Source organism: Lepidothrix coronata, unplaced genomic scaffold (assembly GCF_001604755.1).
Source record: "Lepidothrix coronata isolate B3197 unplaced genomic scaffold, Lepidothrix_coronata-1.0 Scaffold235, whole genome shotgun sequence".
Classification (NCBI taxonomy): Eukaryota; Metazoa; Chordata; class Aves; order Passeriformes; family Pipridae; genus Lepidothrix; species Lepidothrix coronata.
Window position 1 is genome coordinate 275,792 of NW_016690415.1, and position 26,365 is coordinate 302,156.

General features: G+C 39.6%; 1 protein-coding gene across 1 annotated transcript in view; it reads right to left on the minus strand.

Annotated features, from left to right (window-relative positions):
* The window catches only part of MRPS28 (mitochondrial ribosomal protein S28), a 73,839-nt gene that overhangs the window by 45,646 nt on the left and 1,828 nt on the right, over nt 1-26,365 (minus strand). Inside the window, exon 2 of the mRNA XM_017834564.1 lies at nt 14,947-15,128. Within this exon, the coding sequence (XP_017690053.1) occupies nt 14,947-15,128 (182 nt within the window). The remainder of the gene's footprint in view (nt 1-14,946; nt 15,129-26,365) is intronic.

Genomic DNA, 26,365 nt, shown 5'->3' on the forward strand with positions numbered 1-26,365 from the left:
GTTTAGATTTAATAGGTCAGACGACAATGCAGCAAAACGCATTTAGCCTACGATTACCCCTTTTCAAACATTCTCTCGCTCGCAACTTCGACCCTGGGAACATTGCGGGCACAGACTCGGGTCAATAAGAAACATTGGCCGGCACAATGGGGCTGGCCTCAAACAGCGCTGTTGACAGACACCGGCACAAAGGCGGTGAATAGAGTCCCCCTCAGTTCTCACACAGAGCGAAGAATGAGTCAGTGTACTGCCGCTTTAGTGCTCTGTTTGTACAGTGTATACAGCTTTTGTCCCGCGCCACTGTTCGACGCTCAATGGGGGCTAAAGAGCCGAGGAAGTGAAGGCGGAAGAAAGGCTCTGCGCTCACCCCGGCAGCCAGCGGTGGATCCCCTGCGCTGGATGGCTCCAGTGGGAAGCCAGGAGATGCCGGTCACGCGGCTCCCGCCGCCCCAGCGCTCGGCCGCGCACATCGTGCTCCTGACCTCGGGCGAAGCCTGCGTGCGATGTCGCTGCTGTGGAGACAGCCTGTGTGGAGACAGCCTGGTACTTTTAAGCAACGTATTCTATCTCCTTCAAAAACACAGTAATGTGCCCTCCTGCCCTTCCCTCCCACCACGACACAATTCACGGCTGCCACTTCAACCAAGAAGGAAAACTGAGCATGGGATTTGGAATTACAGTAGCTCTATGTCCTTCCAAAATGAAACAATAACCATGTAGTTGTAGTTTTAAATCCCCACTGCAAATGCTTAAGGAAGTGAGAGGGGTAACAAAAGACAACCAAAGCTGTACATCTGTATTTCACACACAACATTTAGATTGTGCAAATAAAGGGTCAGGGAAAATTTATCACATACATATTGCTCATGAGCCTCTATATTAGTTATCTATTAGCAGAGAAAAAAAAAAACACTTCGTGTAGATTATTGCTATTCTTCAAACAATGACTTTTGTCAACTTCCCCTTTAGGGAAACAGCACTTCTCTTATTTAAATTACCATGCTTATAAGCATGAGTAAGAAACCAAAGTAGCCCTCTGTCAGAAGTGTTATCTTCACCTGCTTTATATCACAGAATCACAGGATAGCCTGGGTTGGAAGGGACCCTAAAGATCATCTAGTTCTAACCCCCCTGTGGTGGACAGGGACATCTTTCACTGAACCATATGCAAAGTATGCAGACTATGAGGAGAGGCTGAGGGAGCTGGGGTTGTTTAGCCTTGAGCAGAGAAGGCTCAGGGGAGACCTCATTGCTCTCTACAACTACCTGAGAGGAGGTTGTAGGCAGGTGGGGGTTGGTCTCTTCTCCCAGGCAATCAGCAGTAGGACAAGAGGGCATGGCCTTAAGATGCGCCAGGGGAGGTTTAGGTTAGATATTAGAAAGAAATTCTTTACAGAGAGGGTAATCAGCCATTGGAATGGGCTGCCCAGGAAGTGGTGGATTCTCCGTCCCTGGAGTTTTTTAAGATGAGGCTGAACGTGGCACTTAGTGCCATGGTCTAGCAACTGTGGCGGTAGTGGATCAAGGGTTGGACTTGATGATCTCAGAGGTCCTTTCCAACCCGTCTGATTCTATGATTCTATGATTCTATGATTTGGCATTGTCTCACATCCTGGAGAGGCATGGATTTGACAGATGTACCACTCACTGGATAAAGAATTATCTTCGACGGTCGCACTCAGAGTTGCAGTCAGCAGCTGAGTGTCCAAGTGGAGAGTGGTGACAAATGGTGTTCCCCAGCAGTCAGCATCGCAACAGCACTAACACCTTTGTTGGTGACATGGGCAGTGAGATTGAGTGCACTGTCAGCCAGTCTGCTGACAAGACCAAGCTGTGTGGTGCAGTCAACACACTGGATGGAGGGGATACCATCCAGAGGGACCTTCACAGGCTTCAGAGATGAGCCCACGTGAATCTCACAAAGGCCAACAAGGACAAGTGCAAGGTCCTGCATGTGGCAGGCAATTCCAAGCACAAGTACAGGCTGGGCAGAGAATGGATTGAGAACAGCTCTGAGAAGAAGGACTTGCAGGTATTTGTGGACAGGAGGCTCAACATGACCCAGCAATAAATATGCACTTGCAGTCCAGAAAGCCAACTGTGTTCTGGGCTGCATCAAAAGAAGTGTGACCAGCAGGTTGAGGGAGCTGATTCTTCCCCTCTATGCTGAGACCTCATGAGACCCCCACATGGAGTAGTGCACCTGTCTCTTGTGCTGCCAATGTAAGAAGGGCTGTTGGAGTGACTCCACAGAAAGGTCAAGGACATAATCAGAGGATGGTGAGATACTGGACCGGGTTGCCCAGAGAAGTTGTGGATGCCTCATCCCTGGAGGTGTTCAAGGCCCAGCTGGACAGAGCTCTGAGCAACCTGATCCAGTGGAAGGTGTCTCCGCCCATGGGCAGTGGGGGAGTGTTGAAACTAGATGATCTTTAATATTTCTTCCAACCCAAACCATTCTTTGACAAATCACCTCAAACCTCCTTTTTCATTTTTATTTTTTTTAAGCTTAAATCATTGCTTAGCAAGTTAAACCTAGCCTAACCTACTCCACACATTATTCCTTTTCACTCACTTCCTATAATTTAATTTTAGCTAAGTGCACCACTGGTGTGTACACGCTTAGCATACTCTTAATACATCTTGCAGAAGCAGATAAATATTTCACAAACCTTCACATTAGACCAATGTGTGATCCAACTCACCAAAAGTCCCAGAAAGGGATATTTTATTTGCTGCCACGCATCACTGCTGCTCTCCCAGGCTGGCAGCAGCAGTAGCTCTGCCTCCTGCCAAGCAGAGGATCACAGCTTGTTTACTGAGCTCTGTGTGGAGGAAGCAGAGTGTGTTTCAGTCTAGTCTCCAGCAGCCCTGTCAAGCCAGCTGCCAAGAACCATCTTGAAAGGCTTCGGGGGGAGTAAAATCTAGTACGTAGGTGGTAATAGACCGAGGACCCAAAGATGAGTGAGGTGGTGCAGGCACTACTTAATCTGAAAGATTAAAACACCTTTAGGTAGCTTCAAATATATAAAGTCATAGGAAAAGAAGTAAGTGAACTCCCTAAGTGGAAGGACAGATTAACTACCAACTTATAATTAACACTGAGATTAGGATCTCTATGTTAATACTTGAAGTTAATGAGTACAAATTGCAAATAAATTAAACTTGTACGCTACTTACATTTCCTTATGATGTATGGAAAAGACCTGAAAAGTCTGACTGGGATTTCATGTTGTAGAAGATTATAATTTTTTAAAATTTTAATATTTAAATTAACACTCCATTACTTCCAGAAGATTTCAGACAGGTTAAATGTGTGTTGTGCATTTCCATAAAGAAATGCTTTATATAGTTTTATAGGAACCATGAAACTTGTTCAATAAGATCTCACTGCCTTTGCAAGAGCATGCCAGCTACTATGAAAATAAAGAACAAACGGTTTCACAGAGGACATGTACACAATCCCTCATTCCTTCTAATAAGATCGTTAATCAAAGAAAAATTGCTTAAGCCTTTTTTCCTCTACCCTACTAATGAAAAGTCACCAAACACTAATAAGTGATCAGCATTTTTCATTGTACCCAATGGTTATTTCTCTGCCTTTAGAATCGTATCTCAATTTCTTGGTTAACTGGGTACATGCTCACACAGTGTGACCACATTATGTGCACTTTGCCATGTGATCAGAGCCTGCCAAGTCTCAAAGCAGATTATTTAAAATAGAGCTTCAGTATTTTTCAGAACAATCCCTTCAGGATGTGGAGGATTGGGGGTGGGGAGGTATTATTTCTCACCCAAGTTGGGTGACTGGATTTTAAGTTCTTTATACAAAACAATAAATTGTTGTAAAATGCTAAGATGGGAAAATAGAAAATTTGCCTCTCTTGACAGCTATCACAGAAGGAAAAAGAACTTTGGTTTTGTATGAAAAACACCCCATGACTGGCTGTCAACATACTTTGTATTTCACTGACCATAAATCATGACTATGTTCAGCAAGTTCATAAAGCAACAGACATCTGCATCCCTGCTTGGCTGCTATCATGCCTAAAATGCTGACAGAACCACGGCAGCAGTGACCACACACAGACTCCAAAATCTATTAAGGCAAGTTTTAACAGCTACTGACTACTCTTAGTACACTTTCCCCCCTTTTTTCTCTTTAAATGTACAAGTCTTTACTTACACTGCAGTTCTTCCAACACAACAGCAACACTGCCTAGAATCTTAAATTTAATCTTGAAAATTTAAGGAAAATCAGGCAAGCAAATACAATAGCAAGGACCGAGTTATCAAATGCTCCTTACTCAGTAAGGGCAATTACATACAACCTAAGTGTCACTTTAGTTCTATTACCTCTATTTTTTCCTCCAAAACATTTGATTCACAAATTATACTCATTTGTTATTCCCATCCTTGCTCCAGACAAGCACATGTGAAGAGAGGCAACAAGGACTGTTGGTTTTGTTAGCATATTAGTGAGCAGAAAAGGAAAATAAAGTAGTCTTAAATAACAGACATGCAATAAAACATTATTTATCTTTGCCTCTAAACACCCTGTGTTTTTTAATTGATTTGCTGAGCTGGCTAATAGCAGCAAAGCAGCTGAATCCCCTACACAGTTCGGCAACACTCAGCTTTGCTTTGTAGGAATTTACCTGCTTTTGTGCCCTGGTTGGATAACGGAATCTAAACAGGCTGACGAGGAGTTACAGAAAGCATCAGGGGAAGAAAAGCATCTGTCAAGGGTTTGGTGTGTAGGAGTAACAGAATTAATTTTATCGGTCTTTTGGGCCTATTCCAAGTGGCAGTCAACACCCACTCCTCCCTCTGATGAGACATCCCTCTGTACCGACCAGTGACTTCAAATAAAAATGCGTGACTAAATAAATCATCAATGGCCACAAACAGCTTTTAAGTATCTCCAAGGCTGGAGATTTCACAACCTCCCTGGGCAACCTGTAACCTGTGCCAGCGTTCAGTCATCCTCACAGTGTAAAACTGCTTCCTGAGGTTCAGAGGGAGCCTCCTGTGTGTTGGTGTGTGCCTGCTGCCCCTTGTCCTGTCACTGGGCACTATTGATAAGAGCCTGGCTCTGTATCCTTTGCCCCCTCCCTTCAGATGTTTATACACATTGATGAGATGATCCCTCTGAGCCTTCTCTTTTCCAGGATGAACAGTCTTTCCTCATTGGAGAGATGCTCCAGTCCCTTCATCATCTTAGGGGCCCTTCACTAGACTTTCTCTTGAACTGGGGAGCCCAAAACTGCACCCAGCACTCCACGTCCAGCCTCACCAGGGCTGAGTGGAAGAGAAGGATCACATCCAGCCACCTTCTTGTCTAACGCAATCCAGGACACCATTCAGCTTCTTTGCCACAAAGGCTCACTGTTGCTTCATGTTCAACTTGGTGTCAACTTGGACCCCCTGGGCCTTTTCTGCCAAGGTGCTTTGCAGCCAGGCGGCCCCAGCATGAACTGGTGCCCGCGGCTGTACCTTCCCAGGGGAAGGTCTTGGCACTCGTCTGTGTTGAACTTCAGGAGGTTCCTCTCAGACCATTTCTCCAGCCTGTCAAAGTCACTCCAGGCAGCAGCACAACCACCTCATGTAACAACAACTCCTCTGAGTTTTGTACTCCAGGATAACTTGCTGAAGGTACACTCTGTCCCATCACTGAGGTCACTAATGAAGATGTTTAACAGGACTGGACTCCGTACTGACCCCTGGGTACACAGTTAGTTACCAGCCTCCAGCCTGAGTAATCTTCATATTATATAGCAGACTGAGAATGATTACCAGTGAAATAATTCTGTACAACATCTCTAGCTTTACTAATACTAACAATTTAATCATCTTTCTGACATTTAGTGTCTTAAAGTCTTGGTTCTTATAGTTATCTTCTTACACAAGAAGATCAATTGCCTTTTTTAAAAAAAATTTGTTTTAATTAAAAATTCCCATTCTGCCAAGTAAAAAAAAAAAAGTGATGTGAACCGAAAGACTAAATAACCCAAAAAGACATAAACAAAAAATAAACCCAACTTTAAAATCATGATTTGTGGGAGGCCTGACTCATGCCTTCTGAAGAGCTCGAGGTTGATATATATTACCTGCAGTGTTTCCCTAGCTGTGTTAACTCCCTTCGCAGACTCACTTTACTGAAACCGTTCCAGAGGGGTGAATAATTACCACTCCATGGTTATATGATAGCATTAATTTTCCTGAGTAAGATCTATGTTATATGAGGACTTATAATTCACATTTGGTCCAAAGCAACATTAATTCAGTTTCTCAACCTAGAAACTAAACAGCTTCTGTCTTTGGGCAAGTCTACACTTCTCAGAGGATTGCTGTGAAGAGGCCATGAGCTAGTTTAGACCGAGCTGGCTCCCAAACTGAAATCAAAGGCCACATCAGCACAGCACAGCACAGCGCAACTCATTATGCTAAGAAGAGGGTTCAGCACACAGTTACACCCAACCTAATAAAAGCAGTTACACTGCTTCAATTACCTGGCCTGCTTTTTCATCTAACCCTTACTTCTGTTACAGGTACAGGTCAAACTGACCAGACTTTCAGCCAGAAACATGTGCAACTCGCTCTGTGGTTTAGTAAAGTACAGTTCCCTGTACCCCTAAGAAGTACCACATGCCTGTAAAACTGGCATGACCCTACCTCATCCACTGGCATCCAGAGTCTCTGATCAGCAAAACATGTTGAGGAGCGTTAGAGTTTTCATAATCTTCTGTATCTGTAATGGCTGAGGTTTCTTGAGCCTTGTCTAGCTATTGAGTAAATTAATTATACTTTACTAGGAGTATTTAAGTGAGAGAGCTCCTCCCTGTGTGCGAACAGCAAGGCTTTCTCAAAGGTGGTGGGGGGGTAAAATTTCAAATATGTTGCACATAGAGATTCAACTCATTTATTCTCATCAATCTCAAAACAAAATACTAGAAACAATTTTAATTCTTCTGCCAAGTCATGACTTCATAATTCTAGTTTCTGCAGTTCTTGACAGCTAGCACCTGGATCAGAGGAAAAGAGAGAGTTAACCTACCTCTTCTCCTATGGACAACACTCAAGCATTCCAATGCAGTAAAAAGTTTCCCAAGCCACCTTTTTTTCCTATCGTGTATGTGTGCACGTCCACATATGAGAAAAAGTGTGGCTTAAAAAGTATTTACAGACTTTGACATTGCCAAAAAAGCTCCAGGCCACCTTATGGACTGCTTTGTTCTCCCAAGACGTTTTACACAGCATATTCCATCTCCCATTTATCATGATGCCCTGGGAAGACAGAGCTGGCACAATGTTTTTACCAGTAAATGCTACTAGTTTTGTGAGGTTTTCTTCTTCCAAAGGTCATCAGATCCCATAACTCCCTGCTACCTTAAACTAAAGACAGAAGCAAAAACTAAAATGAAAAAAATATTAGCAGGCTCACATGCACTGTTGAGGCATTAATCCTAGGTCTATGCCGTATATTCCGTACCAAATGCTGTGCAGGGTGCCTCACTAATATGGATTAGTTGTAGTTTTGATAACCAACACCTGTCACATGGTATCATTACATTAACTAAACTCTAAAGTACCTATCTGGGATGAAAAACTTACATTGTAGTTCAAAAAAATGTTTACAGACTCTGGGCTCTGGGAACTCTGGAAGCACAGTCTTGTGTATTACAGAACCACACAAAGCCAACACCTCCATTTGTGGTTGAAAATAACCACTGAAGAATGATATACAGTGGGTGGCAAAAACAGTCACAATTGTAAAAAACCAAGCAAATAATAAGCTGTGTCCATAGGGGATAAAAATGCTGTAATTTCCAAAATGCTATAAATAAGTTGGAGGTTATTGCTGCAGCACACAGACCAAGTTTGCAATCACAGGGCTATTCTTCATGTCTGTTTTAAAAAAAGCGAGCTGAAATTGTTCGACAGCAGACAGAGTGGCACCGTGTGCATTGTTTGGGCTCCCAGCGATGGTGAATTGCACTATATGGAAGCTTTGTAGAAAAGGGAGCTCCTGCCACCTCCTTGAATTTAGCCCTCTTCAGTATAAACAATAAGGCTTCCTTTTTAAGTTGCAATGTTTGTATGTGGGAACAGGACATCATCAGTCCTGCTTCCCATTTCTCCCTTTCCCATTTGGGTAAAGTTGGAGACCAAAGGCTGACCAGAGTGCCAAAAACCAAGTTTGCTGATGACTAGTGCAAACCACCTTGGTCCTCAGAGAATTTCAACATGACATTTTCGTAATTTTAATCAGAGAAAAAGACTGGTTTTCACAGTGTGGAGACCAGCTGTCTGATTATGTTTTCCATAAAAGATACAAACTGGAAGAGATTCAGAAAAGTGTATGTGCACATTTCGTTTTATACTTCAGCAAATTTGAGCAGGTCATAATTATTCAACAATTCAAAAATCATAATACAGTCCAAGTTCATCTTTCAAAATGCAGGGGAATTTTGCCCTCCAATAAGCAGGTGCTTACCTGACAGGTAGGACAACTTGGAAGCCAAGGAGGATGAGGAAAGAGCATGGAAGTATGAAGACTGCTTTGATTTCAGATAGCTATTTAGTATTACAAATGTCAGCAATATGGCACTGATAGATGTAAACCATCTGACATTACAGGCACAAAGGAAATCACTGTCATATAAACTTACAAATTCTCCCAAGTTGCTTACTTACGTCACTACTTTTTTTTTTGACAGGTAAGAAATACTTTCCAAAAACAAACAAACAAACAAACAACAACAACAACAAATCAGAGCTGATTACAAAAGAAAAGAGAAAATGTTGTGTGAAAGGACAGGTAACTATTGATGTTGACTAAATAAGACTATAGACATAAGTATTTTAGTAAATTTTGTAATTTCTGCTTTAATTATGTATAAATGAGCAAAAATTATTAACAGAACTTTCCAAAAGTATTAATAGAAGGTACATATTATATACTGCTGCAATACAGCCACCTCTAAAACACTGTGACTGCTTAAGAAGACACAACAGAACTGCAAACTCTAACAGTTCAGTGGCAAAATATTGGTAAAAAACTGAGCAATAATATGTAAGCTAAAAAAGACTTACTAACTTCTATAATACTGAATAGATATAATAATATAAAACTGTAATTAGTTAGAAATCTATGTTATATTTACATTGGAAATATATATTAACAATCAATATTGAAAAAAGCAATACAGAGAATGAACCTGAAAGGAGTGCAAATATTTAGCAATGGAGCACCTGAACGAGGCAATGGGAGAAAACGATGATGGAAGGAAGGAAGATAACACATTCCCTGTAAGAAACTGGTTACACATTTTCTCCATTTTCTTTTAAGAGTTTTTCTACTGTATGGTTACTACTAGACAGACTTGTAAGAAAAAGATTGACTTGCTGGGAATGAAAACCTAACAGAAGGGAAGCAGGGAAGGAGGAGAGCACTGATTTAATGCCAATGAGCTACCAGCAACAATGTGAACACACAGAGAGAATGAGAAAATTCTACTAGTATAGTTACTGTGTTCATGGGAATGAGCTTACCGAAAGTGGGAGTTAAAAAAATATTCCTCAGAGGACCTTGAGCCCTTTCTACGCAAGACTACATCACAAAAATCAGAAGCAATTTTGGACACTAACCCAGTATCACGTGCATTTCATCAGTAACTTCAACATGCATTTATAATTTAAAAAAAATCACTAAGTGTCTATAGGTTTCCAGTCTCTTTCTTATGACCTGTTTTCTTCTGCATCTGCAGAAGTTTGAAAATTGTACTTGCCAAAGCACCATTTATTGTATCACTTGTACTGCTGGTTAGCAATTACCTTCTTTCCCCTCAAGAATTACGCATTACAGATAAACGCTATTTTGCTGGCAACGGACAGCAGGAAGGAAGTAGACCACTGTAAAAACAAACATGTACAGCTAAAACCAGCATTGCTGCAGCAAGATATGTTTCCTTTATATATCACATTACCTCTTTTTTTTAGCAGTAATAGTTCCATCAACATTCAAAGCTTGACATGAAAGCTGTACGATGTGCCAGGCTGCCAGAGCAGCACTACTGCAGTCAGCAGCAGTACAGGACAGGGAAGAAATACATACTCTAAGGAAACCATTGTTAAGTCTCTCCACTGCCACCAGATACATATCCTGTAGTGGTCCATACTACTTCTCAGAGATTTTGCTCCCAGTTAGTCACAGACACCAGGCTGAACATTAATTTTATGCCTGTGATTCCTCTGGCAAAGAAAGAGTAAAGACCTTGGGGATGGGAGCTGGATGCTGGGTCTCTCTATCAGTCCAGCACCCTGACAGTTGTCTGGTCTCTATTTAATTTTGAAGGAAAGTTAGAAAGGTTATGTTTTCAACATCATCTCTCTAAACCTTTCCATAGTAATCTTGCACCATGACATACATAACAGTCAGGGAAACAAGCGTCCAGCAAGCAAAGAGTGCATTTACCACACCGACACCTTCCCTTGTGCAGGTATCTTTGCCACACACCCAGTGCAAGATGCTTTGTGTGAGGCAGCTCAGTCTGGCTGAGATGCACTCAGTGTTGAAGAAACATATTCACATGGCATCAAAATGGAGTAGTTAATTCCAAACTCACCCTCCAGGGTAACACACAGGGACTTTGTTTACTACACAAACTGGAACTGAACCAAATGGTGTCTTATTGAAATCCTTCCCCCTGAACAGCATTTCTCTCCGTGGACCTCTATTTCTTTTTTTACAAGTTCTTTTATGTCAGTATCAACTTAAATTTAAGACTGTCTTAATAAAATGAATATGCTAGAAAACAACCAGCCTTATTCATATTACCTAATCTAAAAAGATATATTATTTTAAATTGGATTCCCTTCTGCCCTTATCTACAAAATATTTTAAAAATAGAACAAAGAGAAGAATTTTAAATGTTTCCCAAATAAAATTCACCTTGGCAGTCATTCAAACAGAGTAAATATTTTTATACAATTTGCAGAAACAGCATTAGGTAATATTTTATGATGCTCATTAAGCTGTCACGTTCTAAATCACAACCAGCATCAAATGATTTCTTCCCTTCTCTACTATTTAAGTTTGGCAAATACACACTGTATAAAAGGTGTCAAGTAAAATTGCCACAGGATATACTGGAAATCCCTGCACCAGCTGCATACTCAAGCATAAAGGAAGTATCTTTCTGATCCTACAGCCTGATAATACTGGAGTTGCTGGAGGGTTACAGCAGTCTTTGAAAATAAAGCTTCATTACACTGGCATGGAGAGATGCAGTTTAATCCTCTTTGGAAGCTGGTCCTGCAATCCTACATTTTAGAAAATTGCTGAAAGCCATTGTGCTTTTGATGGGAATTGGTCATTAAGAGTACAGGTGCAGACCATGCAAGAGGCAGTGTCAGCACAGTTCCTTCCCGTATTTTCTGCTTCTTAGGAATTCCATCTGATAATGGCAGAAGCAGGTTGTAACAGCACCTTTTTGCCATGGATAAAGTTGTTGCTCATTTGGAGGTATAAGACAGATATTTTCTTCTTTAGGACTTCATTTCCTCTGCATGTTAAAAGAAAGAAAAAAATACACCAGTTTCTTCCCATAGCTGAAAAGGAACCTTACTTTCCTACGGATACTTTCTCATTTGTATAAACTTTGGATACTTAACAGAATTGCTATGCTCTTGGTATAAAATGCAAATTTAATACAACATTTAAGTCAAACTGTATCAAGAAACATGTTTTTACTAATTATAGTATATCTTTAATAAGTCCAGCATATATTACATGTGATTTTGAACTTGTAATGGTAATAAATACTCCTGACACATTAAATAAATCCAAAATAAAACACTGCTGAAATTTATAATCAAATACACCCTTGCCTGATCCCAGTGAAATTTTACCAACAACATGCTTCACCTCTAACTAAGCTGATGTATTCTTCCAGTATCAATACCACCAATGCTGATAGCCATTCTATGAAACAGCTGTCCCAAAGAAGGAAAACAATCAATGAGAACCAAACAAAAATAGCTAGCAGATTCTTCAAATGCTTATTCAGTTTAAATTTTGCATCATTACTGTTCTAAGGTTTCTTTTACTTAAAGTTTGTGGTGGTTTGTTTGTTTGTTGTTTGTTTTAAAGGCTGACATTTCTTTTAGTAGAACTGATGGAAAAAATGTATTTATGGAGCTACTTTAAATTTTCCAAGTGAGGGACACCTTTTTTCATAGTCACGTTTTTACTCAAGACAGTCTTTAGGGTGGAATCCTTTTTTATGGCCACATGGTGGTAGCACTACAGGGTCTTTCACATGGACATTCCAAGAAATCACAACTGTTAGGAATCAGACTGAGCAGTTTAAGATAACTAGTTTTACAGACAAGAACCTCTTGCAGAGTTTTTGATTCTTTTCAAGTAACCTGTAGCACTTTCGAAGAGCACAGGACATCATATAAGAGAGAAAATTTTATTACAGTATCATGAAAATAGTTGACTTCTGGTGAGAAAAAAGCAAAATGACCAAGGAAATATCAAAAGCACATGTCCTCACAAGATACTTCCTTACATAAATGGCAAGAGAGGGGTTTTTTCCTCTAAAGATGTTAAACTAATATTTTGGAGGTGTTGCCAAAAACCTGAAAAGACAGTACAAAAAAACTGAAAATCAGTATCAGAATACAGGTACTAAAGAGCCATGTTCAAGACTGACTTCACAAAAATGGTATCATGAATTTCCATGTCTGAAGATTAAATCTGGTTCTTCCGTCCTGAACTGATGGCCTCCAAAAAAATCGTCCGTTATCTGTAAATTAAAATGCCTGTTCTTCTCCTTGGCACTAACAATAAACATTTTGCAAGCAAAACAGTAAACAGTTCTACTGGCTACATGCACGTACAATATGGTGATACAGTCACTTTTGTCAGCAAGTGAATTAACAGAAATAACGGCAACAAAAACGTTACTGCAGTCACCAGTGTAAGCTGGCACAGATCTAAATACACACTGCAAATTCTACCCAGTTACTTTCAAGCTTTGGTAGAAGATACTCTAGTTTGACCTTTATGCTGGTGATCAGAAGCAGCTATTGCCTCCAAAGGCACCAAAGTGTGCACCAACAGACTCTAAGGAGCAGATGAAGCCTCATTCAAACAATCAGAAGCCACCTCACGATTGCAGGCCTTGATTCTCATGGGGGACTTCAAATGTCCTTATGTCTGCTCAAGCAAAAACAAACACAGAGGGGAGTGAGCAACCAGAGCGAGTGCCCTGGTGACATTTTCCTACCAGCAGTGCCAGACAGCCCAAGCAGGGCAGGTCTTCTGCTGGACATGTTCACTCACAGGCAGGTAAGAACTGCTTGTGCACATCGTAGCTGATGTCAGCCTCAGCTGCAGTGACCACCAATGAGAGCTTAAACACCGAAGGAAAGTGAGAAAGGCAAGGGGCAGAAGAGAGATGTGGGCTTCAGAACAGTAGACATTGGATTATTCAGGGAAGAGAAGGAGCTGTCCTGACGCGATAAATTGCCCAGAAGAGGTCACTATAAGGATCTATAAGGACAAACTCCTCAATGCTCTAGAAGGGTCCTTCCTAAGGTGCAGAAGTTGAGCAGGCCTGGCAGAAGGCTCCTGCAGCTGAATAGGGAGCTTCAGTTTGAACTCTACCACAAAACCAAAATGAATGGTCATAGATTGAGATTAATATAGAAGAACTCCTCAGGCATGTAAGAATGGCCTTGAGAAAGGCAAAGCTCATCTCAATTTAGCATTAACGAGATGCAAAGAGCAAAAAGGGCTTCATCAGTACAGCAGCAGCAAAAGACTAAGAAAATCTTCATCTGCTGTCAAATTTGACAGGCACAAAGGACTCAGTTCATCCTGGGATATCAATCACATTTGCTTTAAAAGTCATAGACCTGTCAAAAAAAGGAAGTTGAGTACAAAAATGCTCTGATAAAATACTATCACAGATTTGCACACAAATGTGCGATTATTTTTGTTAAATCTCTTTTTATTAAATCAGCTATTTCAGAACTGATTATAACAGGAATCATATTTAATGTTTTAGAACCAGTGATGTTGCAGATCAATAAAGATGCTCCTCCTCTCTCAGGGAAAAAAGAGTTGGAAAAGAGATGCTATGAATGCAAAAATATGGTATTTTGCCTACATATTAAAAACTAGGTGCTAAAGCAACCTGGAGACAAATTAAATAGACAAGAGATCTTTGAATAATATATAATCATAAAGACAGTCAAGAAAGTTTATAAATACTATTTCCACTAGAATTCATTGTTTCCTTATCTTTTAGCTCTTTAACTACTGTATTCTTGAGTGCAGCTGTCCTAGTTCCACACAGTTGTTCTACCTCAGGACACAGTGAAACTTTATGCCAAAATCTATATAAAGTCACCTGCTACAATATGGAATATTTGACCACATTAGCACTGATCATCTGCTATGAACCATATTATCACAAATAACATGTAAACTCCCCAATAGGTCACCTCATGTTTACATATTTAGCATAGATAGCTCCTGCCTAAGAAGCAATTTACATGGGATTAAAGTTCCACATCCACAAGGATTTCAATAAACAGTGCTTGTTTTAACAACTCTGATGATAATTATTTCTCTTTTCTTCAGTGACAAAACACCCAGTAACTTCCTTTGCCCATCATAAGTTGGTATTATGTAGATAACAATAAAGCAAGTGTGCAAAGGAACCTCCATTCCAGACAATGATGTCTGAGCTACACAGATCTGTTTGTGATCATACTTTCATTCTGCACAATATGTTATCTTCCACAGTTTAAACCACAAGATTCATACAATCTATCTAAGCTCAGTCCAGAATGGCCAAGTCCCTTTGGTTAAGCATTTCTCTGTGTTATTCACATATGTTAATCACCTACCGTAACTTTATTACTTACTTTCCATCAACTTCTGGTCTTTTGCACACACAGTGAAACTTGCCACCAAAATCTATATAAAGATCATCTTCTACAATATGGAATATTTGACCAATGGCAATTTTATCTTTGGCAGGCCCCATCTGAATTAAAGGAGAGCGTCTCAACATGGATGCAAAGGATTCTGATTTCTCTGAAGGAACCTACAGACAAATAAGAAAAAAAAGAAAAAGCATTTCATAAAACATGCTATCTGAAGGAGGAATTAAGTAAAACTTGTAACATACAAAAAGGCTTGATTCATTGAATAACAAGTAAAGATTTCATGTGTATGGTATATTTTTAGCAAGACTTCTAAGGAGGCATCTCGTACATTTCTCCATCTCCGAACATTTTACACATTAAAGGTAAAGCTTTTATTAATTGAGTCATAGAAAAACATCACACTGTGCATCTCCTGAAAACATCGGCTAGTTCTACTATTGGTTAAGTAAGTTAATTTAAAAATGTATTCCAAATGTAGGAGACGCTCCTGAAAAGAACTTTGCACATCTCTTTGTTATCTCCTCTGTGAAAACCAAACCAGAATTAGTACTTTGCAGCTATTCATGCAACTATTTAAAAATGAATAGTACTTAAATCATTATTTTAAAGAACAAAACCATTTTGCCAAGGCAGCAAAAGCAGAAAGCATGCCCAGGACTAATCCAATAAATGAAAGAAAAAAAAATTTGAACCATCACTTCTTTCATTTTTCACTCTACAAAATCAAAGTAACTAAATAAACAAAACGCCAGTTTCTTCTCATAAAGCTTTGAGAAAATGGGAGAACATAAATTCCTCCTGCTATTCTTCATGGAGAGAGAGATCTCTGTTCTGTGACCTGAGAAAGCTGACTACCATAGGCTTCCCACTGTATGCCAGGTGAAAATATCCAGCTATATCAAAGTGAGACTCAATCTCACATATACTTTCCCTGATATACTACATTTGACCACTTTTTAAGATTACTGCCTTTGAAAAGCAATTAGTAAGAAAAGCCTTCTTGCTAGTAACAAATGAAATGGGAGAAGCATTTTGGAAGCAATACCTACCTGAAGGTGAATCTAAGGAAATCATATTATAGATGGCTAAACAGATGGAAAAAATTACAGCCTATTAATTTTTCCCCATATTTAGCAGTAATTAACTGATAATAATTACTTTGTGCAAGATTTCAAACTATTTTGGAACCAGCAGAAGAACTAAACTGAACAAAATAATCAAGCAAGTTAAGGTTTAGTGATCTGCTGACTTCAAAAACACACTTTCCCATTGATTACTTCAAGGAGATGCTGAAAATCCATCTATACTTTACATGAACAGAGAATAATGCCATCATTTTCCACTTGTACATTTGGAAACTTTTATTCTTGGGGAAGTCATAACATGAGACAGTTTTGAATTCCAGCTCTGCTGGAAGGCACAAATAGCACGAATTTTCTGATGGGACATAGCCTCAGGAATCATAAGCTCAAGATCTGACACCTGGTAAATTTGCTGCTTCAGAAACAGGAACTGTTAAATGTGGCATCCCAAGGACAAGGGCTGAACAATGTGCAACACACACACACACCACAGAAAGAGCATCTGGCAGTGGTAAACCACAACAGAGCAGTAGGACTTTACACAGGAAAGCTAATATCAGATAAGGTTCCAAACATAGGATTGTTTGAATTTCACAATGCAGTCTGAATTCAAATACATGAAAATTAATTATACAGGATGCATTTGCAAGTGCTCCAAGAAAAAAAATACAACACAGTGGAAACAGTAAGAGGAAGTATTTAAATTTGATTTATCATATTAATTAAGGGGGCAGAAAACTTTAAATCAATGTATAAATTGTAAGCTAGAAGAAAACATTTCAACATTCACATCCCCCTCAAAATGACTCTGTCTGGGAAGGAGTTTACAAATCAATCATCATATTGAAATACCAAAACCTGTTTCAAGGGAAACTAAGGTACAATAAAGTGCAAATTCAGTGGTCTACCACTGAAGGGCAAAGGTAAGAATATGGCAGCAACATATAAACTCCGGATGACAAGGACTACTATCATTTCATCCCAGAATACTTTCCGTTATCCTTCAATGCAAGGCAAACTAATACAAAAATCAGTCTTAAAAAAAACCAAAAAACCCCCCCACACAGAGGCAGGCAAGTAACATGGTTTGTAGGATATATATGGACAAACACATAGAGCAACTTTATTTGGATATTTCAACAGGAGATGAGGAAGTCCACCTATGGTTTCAACTAATTTAATGAATGCTACTGAAATCAGACACTACAAATGAACTGCCTTTTCCTACATGTACATTATCTGGAAAAAGCCTGAGCTACTAAAGAGGATCAAGAGAACTGAGTTTGGTTTGAAGGAGATTTTCCTAAGTTATCTACAAAGATGGCATTAGTAATGGCCATTGAGCAACACTGAGATTTCTTTGCTAAGCAATTAATACAATTCAAAGTAAATTCCTTCATCTCTTGGCAGTTACACCCGTGAAATGGCATTCACCTCATTCATGTTCTCTTCATACAATGGCACACTGGGTAGGCTCTGTACACTTAAAAAACTTCATAAGCAGCAACTATTTATCTCCACATCATGAAGATGAGTACACTAATAGCCTGTGGATGTCCTGTTTTCATCACCTAAAAATGGTCCATTCTAGTTAATAACAACCCTCTCCTTTATTTCCTTGACAGGAAAAAATTCTCCCATGTGCAAACTTGCCTGTGAAATAGTCTCTGCACACAACACACAAGTGCTATCTTTACACACTGACAGATGTGCTCATTTCTTATTAGAACACAGATTTAAGTAAAATACAGATGTTAAAGTACAAAGAAATCCTCTGCCATTCTTCACTGTGGAAAATTTTCCAAGAAGCTATTGGGAATTGGTTTGAATTCTATCACAGGCCTACAAGTCTGCAGTGTTCTCTATTCTGCCTGGTGGAGAGGAACTTCTCAAGAGCACAAACAGCTAATTTACATATACAAGAATCCTCAAGAGACGCCATTAGTTACTGCCATCAAGGACTATTTTGTGGACAGTCTAGAAATAGAGTGAGACAAAATGCAGTATTTTCTCCAGTTTTCTGCATAACCTAAAGGAGATCTCATTAAACAGCAATTTATCTCAAGCATTTAATGACATTTTGAGTGCTTTCCTCTATGATTTCTAAATCTCCTTAACTGGATTCTCCACAGCAGCATTACAGACAAACAGTAAGACTGTATAATAAAGGGGTAACATACTTCATTAAGCACTCTACTTCTCTGGTTCTCAAGGAGTGTTGACCACGCAGTTCTGATAGATAATGCACAGATAATATGTCAAGTTGTAAAAACTAGAGAATATTACAAAATTCAGAAGCACAAATGGCACATTCTTTTCAAGTACCTGAAGTATAAAGGCCTTTTTCACCCCCTCCTTCTTAGATGCCTAACTCATTTGATTTTCCAATTTCTGGATTTCAAAGTTTTTCACAAATATTTGGACACCTTTCTGCACTCATAGTTCAATAAAAAGCAACAACTCTTTCAATAACGGAACTCCAAGACGATACATATTAACCAGAGAGTGGGAAAAGTCAAAGATTTAAACCCCAGTAAGATCCAAGCAAAAGAAGTAACTCCAGTAGAGGAATGTAACATACTATTTCTGGAGCAAAGCCCGTGACTGTACAAGCAGGGAGGTCCTTTCCCACCCACTGAGCAAAATATCTGAAAACCCAGGCTTCGTGCCTTCTGTTTGCTTGCAAAGGCAAGTAGCATGCATGCTGGAATGTGAGATGTATGGATGAGACACGGAGAAGAAATGGGAGATTGGTAATCTGATTGCTACAATTAAGGGGTGAGTGACATAAACATCAAGCAGCATACAAAGAACACAACCCTCTATAACTATCAAATTTTGTTTTCCTCAGCATTGTTTTCCATAGTTAGAGAGATTTTTCTGCCCAAAGAAACAGTTTAGTTACATGAAACAACAAAATGGAAAAAACGATTTGCAGTAACAGGTTAGTAGGATATCACAATAGCTAAAGGCCCCAACAGCTTGAATACCAAAAAGAGGACTGGAAAAGGCCCTGAACAACCTGAACCAAGTTTGTTCTGCAAGGGGTCTGAACAGATCAACTCCTGAGACAACACGTACTATTTCACTTAGGAAAGACAACTTGGAGCCTGCTACAAAGAATATTAAACCAAACCCCAATATATTAAGCTACCCACCGAACAAGTATAAATTGATAAGGCACTTATTTCAACAAGCAACCTCAGAAATTTCGCTATGTTCTTCCAGTCCAGCAGACCTTAATTTTCCATACCTTTTAACTACTGGAAGTGTGCACTGTTGCTTAAATATGAACCTAAATCCCATGAATTTTTTAAGTGTCGCAGGCATTACCAGGGTAGTGGCTCATAATGATTCATGCAGTCTATTCTTCCTCTCTAGGGTACTTCTACTATTTTTTACTCAAATGAATGCAACAAGTCAAAACTCCATTGTGCAGAAGAATATCACCTTAAAGACACCAGGACCAACTCTGACAATATACCGCAAAATGTGACATCCATTTCATTTTAGAAAGCAAACCAAATAAAACTCTTCAGCCAAAAAGGATGGAAGTAAAAACCTGAAATTAGGCATTTAAGCATCCTTTGGTGAGAAGTGGTAACTAAGTGTTTCGATAAAGCACCATTTTAACTTCACTCTAGAGATCAGGATTTTTGGTGACTAATTTACTGTCCAAGCATAACAGTACTTTGTAAAGACCTCTTCATGAACACCCTTTCTTTTTTAATACTTTAGGATTAGGCTTTAAGGAGCACAGGTACAGAAGCTACTCTTGTTGCCAACTTGAAGGTAAAATCTGGTAATGACTGCTGCAAACAATGGGCTAGAAGTCTCAGTGTCCCAGCATATCTGGGAGTATACTGAACTCAAGTCTCTGGAGAAGAACACCCTCTCCCCTGTGGAAAATCTGAGAGAGCGTGATCTATTCTGTAAGCCTTCTTTGCAGCTTGGACAAAACAATCTGACAATATTTGAAACCTTAGTTGTAAACTGGCAGACATAAAGCTGCTCTTGCCAATCCATTTGAAATCAGCTGAGCTATAAGCCCTGGAATATGAAGAATATCCTACTTTATTTATGAATTTAGTCCAAAGTAAACTATCATAATACTAAAAAAAAGCCTCCAGGAAATCCCATTTAGATAGTTACATTAAATGGATATCCAAGCTGCCCTCAAAAGACAGAAAACACCAAAAGTAACACTGGATTAGAAACTCTGATGTTGCTTTCTTACACACACGTATTACGATTGACACTTTTTTCACAGAACAGTTTGGGCTGGAACGGACCTTAAAGATCATGCAGCTCTAACCCCTCCCACCATGGACAGGGACACCTTCCACTAGACCAGCTTGCTCAGAGCCCTATCCAATCTGGCCTTGAACACTTCCAGGGATGGGGTATCCATAGCTCAGTACCTCACCACCATCACCATTCTTCCTTTTGTCCAACCTAGATCTACCCTCTTTCAGTTTAAAACCATTGCCCCTTGTCCCATCACTATGGGCTCTAGTAATAAAGACTGAGAGAGACTTTTTACAAGCCCTCTAAATGTTGAAAGAACACAACAAGTTCTTCCTGGAGCCTTCTCTTCTCCAGGCTCATCTTCATAGGAGAGGTGTTCCAACCCTCTGATCATATTTGTGGCCTTCCCTGGGCACGCTCTGCCCTCCAGCTACTGAGGACCCCATAACTGGATGGAGTACTCCAGGCAGGGTCTCATGACAGCAGAGGGTACTACTCTATTTTTAAGTCCACAAATTTATCTGAAAGACAAGCTTTCTGGGGTAAATCTCTGGCTGAAGATTTGGCTTGGCTACAGACACAATTTTTAAGCCAACCTCACATACTGAAATTACACTTTTTAAAAAATAGTTTAAAATTATATTTTGATTGCAGATTAGGAAAGGATTACACTTCTATTTTAAAAACAATGAAAGATTCATCACACATTTTGACATGAATTTGTGTTCATTAACATCCTTCCATCAAGTGCCATATTTTGATGGTCACTGCAATGCTGACTGATGAATACAGCATATTCCAAACCTTAATTTATTTTTGCATACAGAATAACTTATAATTAAAAGTATCTCAGCTGTGCAGAAAACAAAATATGCCTGAATGTATATATCTGTATATACAATGTCCTCATAATAACAAACAATGTAATATTGTGAACTAAGCATATTTTTAAAAGAGATGCAAATAACAATTAACCAAATACATGTAGAACTTAACCAGTAAAATGCCATGGTGAAAACAATCTTTGTTTCTCATGATTAAAATTTTCAAGTAGAATCATGCAGATCAAAAAAGAGAAAAAAGATCACAGGAATAGGATATGTACACTGCATAATATTGAGCAGGGGAAGACCAGAACAGCTGTATCAAGAAAATTAATTGTCTGCTGCTTCTAGACCCTTTTTTGAAACTTCTTCATCAATCAACTGCCCATTTAAAACATCAGAAAGCAGAAATTCATATTACTAACACACTATAATGCTACCCAAACCACCAAGGCTTACCCAACAAATCTTATAAATGTACAATCTGCTGCACTGGTTGACTCAATACCAACTTCTGTTTGTAGTTAAAGGAAAGTCTTCTACTTAACTTCACACTTTGAATGGATACACTGTGCAGAAACTGCAAAACAAGACTTTCATAAAGAATTTCAAATGCAGCTTTGAAAATATACTGTTGACTAGACAGGTGGATCATTTACGACACTGAGCTACAACTTTATTTCACAACATAAGATAGCACGTAATTTGGTCACAATAAAGCTGCTTATTTTTCTTTAAACAACTTCTATATATAATTTAAAACATGAAGTATTTATCTATATATATCTTTCAAGGATTATTTTTATAGCAAAAAAATAGAACATTAGCCTCTACACCGGGGAAAGTGGGTGAATCACTGCATGCATTACGTCAAAATGAAAATCAAATCAAATGAGCACACAGAGTCCTAAAAAACGGCCCATGGTGTTTTGAGCCCAGCATCTGCCTGTGCAGCTTGACTGCTTAGGCAGAACTCTGCATCGTTTCTCTGAACAATTACATGTGTGTCCTCGCATTTTAGGTTGCCATGCTGGAATGGGACACTGGTAATCCCACACAACAGCACTGTCATATCTTCAGCCTGACATTTTCTCCATTTATCACTTCAGGCCCTTTTTTCCAGGTTCCTGGAGGACAGGATGCTGTTTCAATAGCCATAATATGAGAATAACTGGTATCTCCCACAGCAACGGTGGATGTAAATATCCTGTTGATAACAATAATCACTCACGGACCTCCAGCAATGCCAAAGCAATCAGTCAACAAGCCAGAGCTATCTGAAGGAGCAAATTCCAGAAGACAGTTCCTCCAGAGCTGTGATCTTCCTCATGTCAACCAAGGACAGAGCAGTGCAAGGTGCCCAGGGCCTTCCCACGTGAATTTGTGTTCCTGAGTACACTGCTGTGATAGGCAGCGGTGACAATTTTACTGTACTATAATTAAATCCTCCAAAGCATCATTCTCTGCTGCTGTCCAACAACATCAGAAGTCCTGTCTACTCCATTTCACAGTGTTGCTCCAACACTATGTGAGTTTTACAAAATCCTGTCATGCTAGCACTCCTGTCATACGCAAAGCAGGTGTTCCGACAGAGCCAGCTGTGCCTCCAGCTGGAAGAAACCCAAGTCAGAAGAGACAAGTTTTGGTGCCTCAGCCAGAGGATTCACATGGTAGAACTGCTCCTTCACAGAGGTCAAAAGAAGGACAACCAGGTTCATTCCTACTTTAATGCAAACCAGCATTTCAAGCAGATCCAGCTGAGACGATGCTGCGACACAGCCCTTGTTTAGCAAAACCCAAAGGCACCGGGCTGCGTTCACAGCGCAGCAGGAGCAGACATAAGCCACGTTTCTCAAACGCAGAATTGCAATCTGGCAAAGCAAGCCAAGAGCAACTTCCAGGTAAAGACGACCCATTCCAGCTCCCACAAATCCCACAACTGGCAAGTCCCGCTCAGTTAGTCAGCAGTTTTCAGCACTGGAATGCCGGCCAGATGGTAATCTACCCCTAAAAGAGTAACCTCTGTGCTTGGCACATCGGTTTTATAGAGTGCTGTTACATTTGTAATCAAACCAAAAATGTTTTTAAGCTATTTATTAGCACTAGCAAAGCATCCACACAAAGATTACAGGTGTCCTAAGAAACATTACACCATGAAAATTGCAAATGATAATTGCACTACCTATAAATCAGGTTTTTTACTGTCAAAGAACCACAACTTCAGGATAAACATCTTCTAAATGTTAACTTAGGTGGGAAGACAGATTGAGAGAAAACTTTTCCACCAATAATTACATTAAAATAATTTTGATTTATTTTAGTATTTTATTTCAAAACATCCAGTGTTACACATTATTTTAAACTGAGGTTGCCCAAAGACTGCTCAAGCATGACAATTACATATTCTTTTTAAGGATCTCCACGTAGCTTTCAGAAATGTAATAACGTTCCTTTAAAATTCTCACTTTCATGTTTTAGTTTTTAATTTCTCCCCTAAAACATAAAGTCAACTCTTTATATGACCTATTCAAATATTTTTTTTGTTTTCTTTCTTTATGAATATTTATGTTTTATTTTTTAAATAGTGATAAGAAATTTAAATATACAGACACCTTCTTCATATTTATGAATTCTTTCAGCAATGGACCTCTGGCTAAGAAAATTTTAAAATATATAAATGTCTGAAACAATAATTTCTAATATTTTTCTTCTAGAAATTAGTTGTTATGATGTACTGATACCAACCCAGTCCCCTCCATCTGAACTTCAGACAAAATCAGTTACGCTTCTTCTTAATAAATGGTTTCCCTTCAAACACGGTATTCAAGGAACTAAACAGGAAATTTCTTAAACGTGCTTCTTTTCCTGCGACATCTGAAAACAAGGGGTGCCCTCTGCTGTGCCGGGAGTGGAAGTTCACCCAAACCTCGGCGCAGCATCTCTGCCCGGCTGGGACCAGCGGCCTGGCCAAGCCAGAGGCTGCACATCTCTGCTTCTGCACACGGACAACTTTCTGTCCGTGTCACCGCGCCCTGACACGCACCTGATGGTTTGCACCCTGTTAGTGTCACGTAAAAAGTCCCAACAGAGCAGTTTTACCCCACTGTTGGCACATACAGCTGACTAGCAGCAAAGCTAACACAGTGCTAACTCATTTCTACCTAAAAAGACACTTGACAGACTTCACCACACACATTTTAAACATTTTTAGACTATTTAGTGCACAAAAACGTGCATTTATTCTTAATTAGTTACTTCATTCTTACATTTTCTTTGAACTTTGGCAACTGAGAGAAGAACGCAGCTGAAGATCCATTTCTCTACCTGTATCAACAAAAAGCATCACATCCTTCCTAAAAGGCAAGGTTTCCTATTTTGCTAGGCAGATAGCTTTAATCTGTAAATAAAGGTAACACCTAAAGCATTTCCTTCTGTCCTTCTAAAAGAACCTTAAACTTTTGTCGTTGCTGTTGTTGTTCAGTTTATAATGCAAAACTTACGTATCATAAAAATGCAGAAGGAAAAAGCAGTAAGAATTGAGCTGTCTGCTGTAGACAAAGTTAAACATCATGTGGGTCTATCAAAATATTTTGCTTACCAAGTTGCCACCTTTTTAACAATTTTAATCAGCATTTACATGCCTGCTCTGTAAATTTCACTATTTGCTAAACAGTAACAACAGAACAGTAAACTGAATGTAAAAACTAAAACACCAAGACGAACCCCTAAAAAGTTACCAACACAGCAAGACACCACCAGGCAACTCTGAAGCAAGGTCAGCAGTACACGTTACTGCTGTGCCCAAAAAACTTAAAAGTTTTAGGAAAAATATCATCATGCTTTTTGAATCATCTGAAGACATGCCCATTTATCAAGTTTACTTATATCTGCCTAAAATAAGCCATTGTTCCACAAACGAAAGAAAAACAGCTGGCCGAGGAAATCTGTACAGAAACATTATCAAGCTTCTCCCCAAAAGAACAAGAAACATTAAGGACCCAAACACCACCTCTGGCTCTTACTGGGTGAAGCACAGCAAAAGACAGGCAGAGCTTTGGGCCTGTTGATTTGCCAGCTGAGATAAGGAATGTGTGGCTCAGGTAAGGGATAAGCAAGACCACACTCCTCGTGCTTGAAAGAGCAGATCCTGCTGATGCAGAAAGGGGATGCAGCTAGAGCCACTGCACCCTCTTCTGAGGGGAGCCCCACTAGCACCAGGGTTGCTCCCAGCTATGGGAAAGTTTATTTACCAAATAACACACTTCATAGCAATCAAAAATCAGTTAAAAGTGGTGAAAATGTAATTTCAAGGAAACCACACAAAATGAACAGATTACTCTGCAAGTCAGATCCCTTTCATTTTCCTCATTTCAATATGCCACTCTCCTCTGCTACTTCATTCTCACCAAAATCCACTCCCTCTTGTGCACAGTCTTCAAAGAGCAAAGAGTGAATAATCATCAATGACACCCAGGCTCACAGAGAACTAACTGGGCTAAGAACAGCATGAAAGTAGAGTCATGATTATCTTCATCTCCTTGTTCTGCTTTGAACATCACTGGGACACTGCAAAGCACGTTACTTTTCTTCCTCTGGTTCAAGTGAAAAAGTAGTTCAGCAAAGTGAAATTCAGAGCTGTAGTCCGGATATTCATTTTTCACGCCTAGTTTGATTTCTAGTATTGCATTATTTTATATTTGTACATGTAATTCCACTTGGAAATGATGCTGTGAATACTATGTAACACTTGAGTTCGTTAAGAAGCTTCAAAGGCTTGATGACTTTGTAGACAGAAAAAGAAAAAATGTTTCCAGCTTCTTACTTTAACAGAAAAAAAAAAAAAGGGGGAAAAATCAACTTCCCAAATCCCTACGGTAGGGATCCCAAATCCCTAAGGTAGCATTCAGTATCTCCTACAGCTGGATCAAGTGATCCCCTTCTAAATTCTTCTGTGGACAACCCCCTGGACACCACCTGAGCCAGCATCCTGGGTTAGGCAAACTTTTGATCTTTGCACAGCCAGCTTTGATAGTGTGGATTTTCAATGGAAAACAGAATATTACAGATTGTGCAGTAATCTGGGATATCAGGTCATGGATTCAGTGACAGGCATTTCCAGTTCTACACGCCCACTACCACACCAGTCCCGCAATAATAATTCACAGCATCGATCTCCATATCCTACTGGGCACACTCCAAGTAATCCCACTGGTGTGGGCAAACAGAACCGAAAAAAGTTAC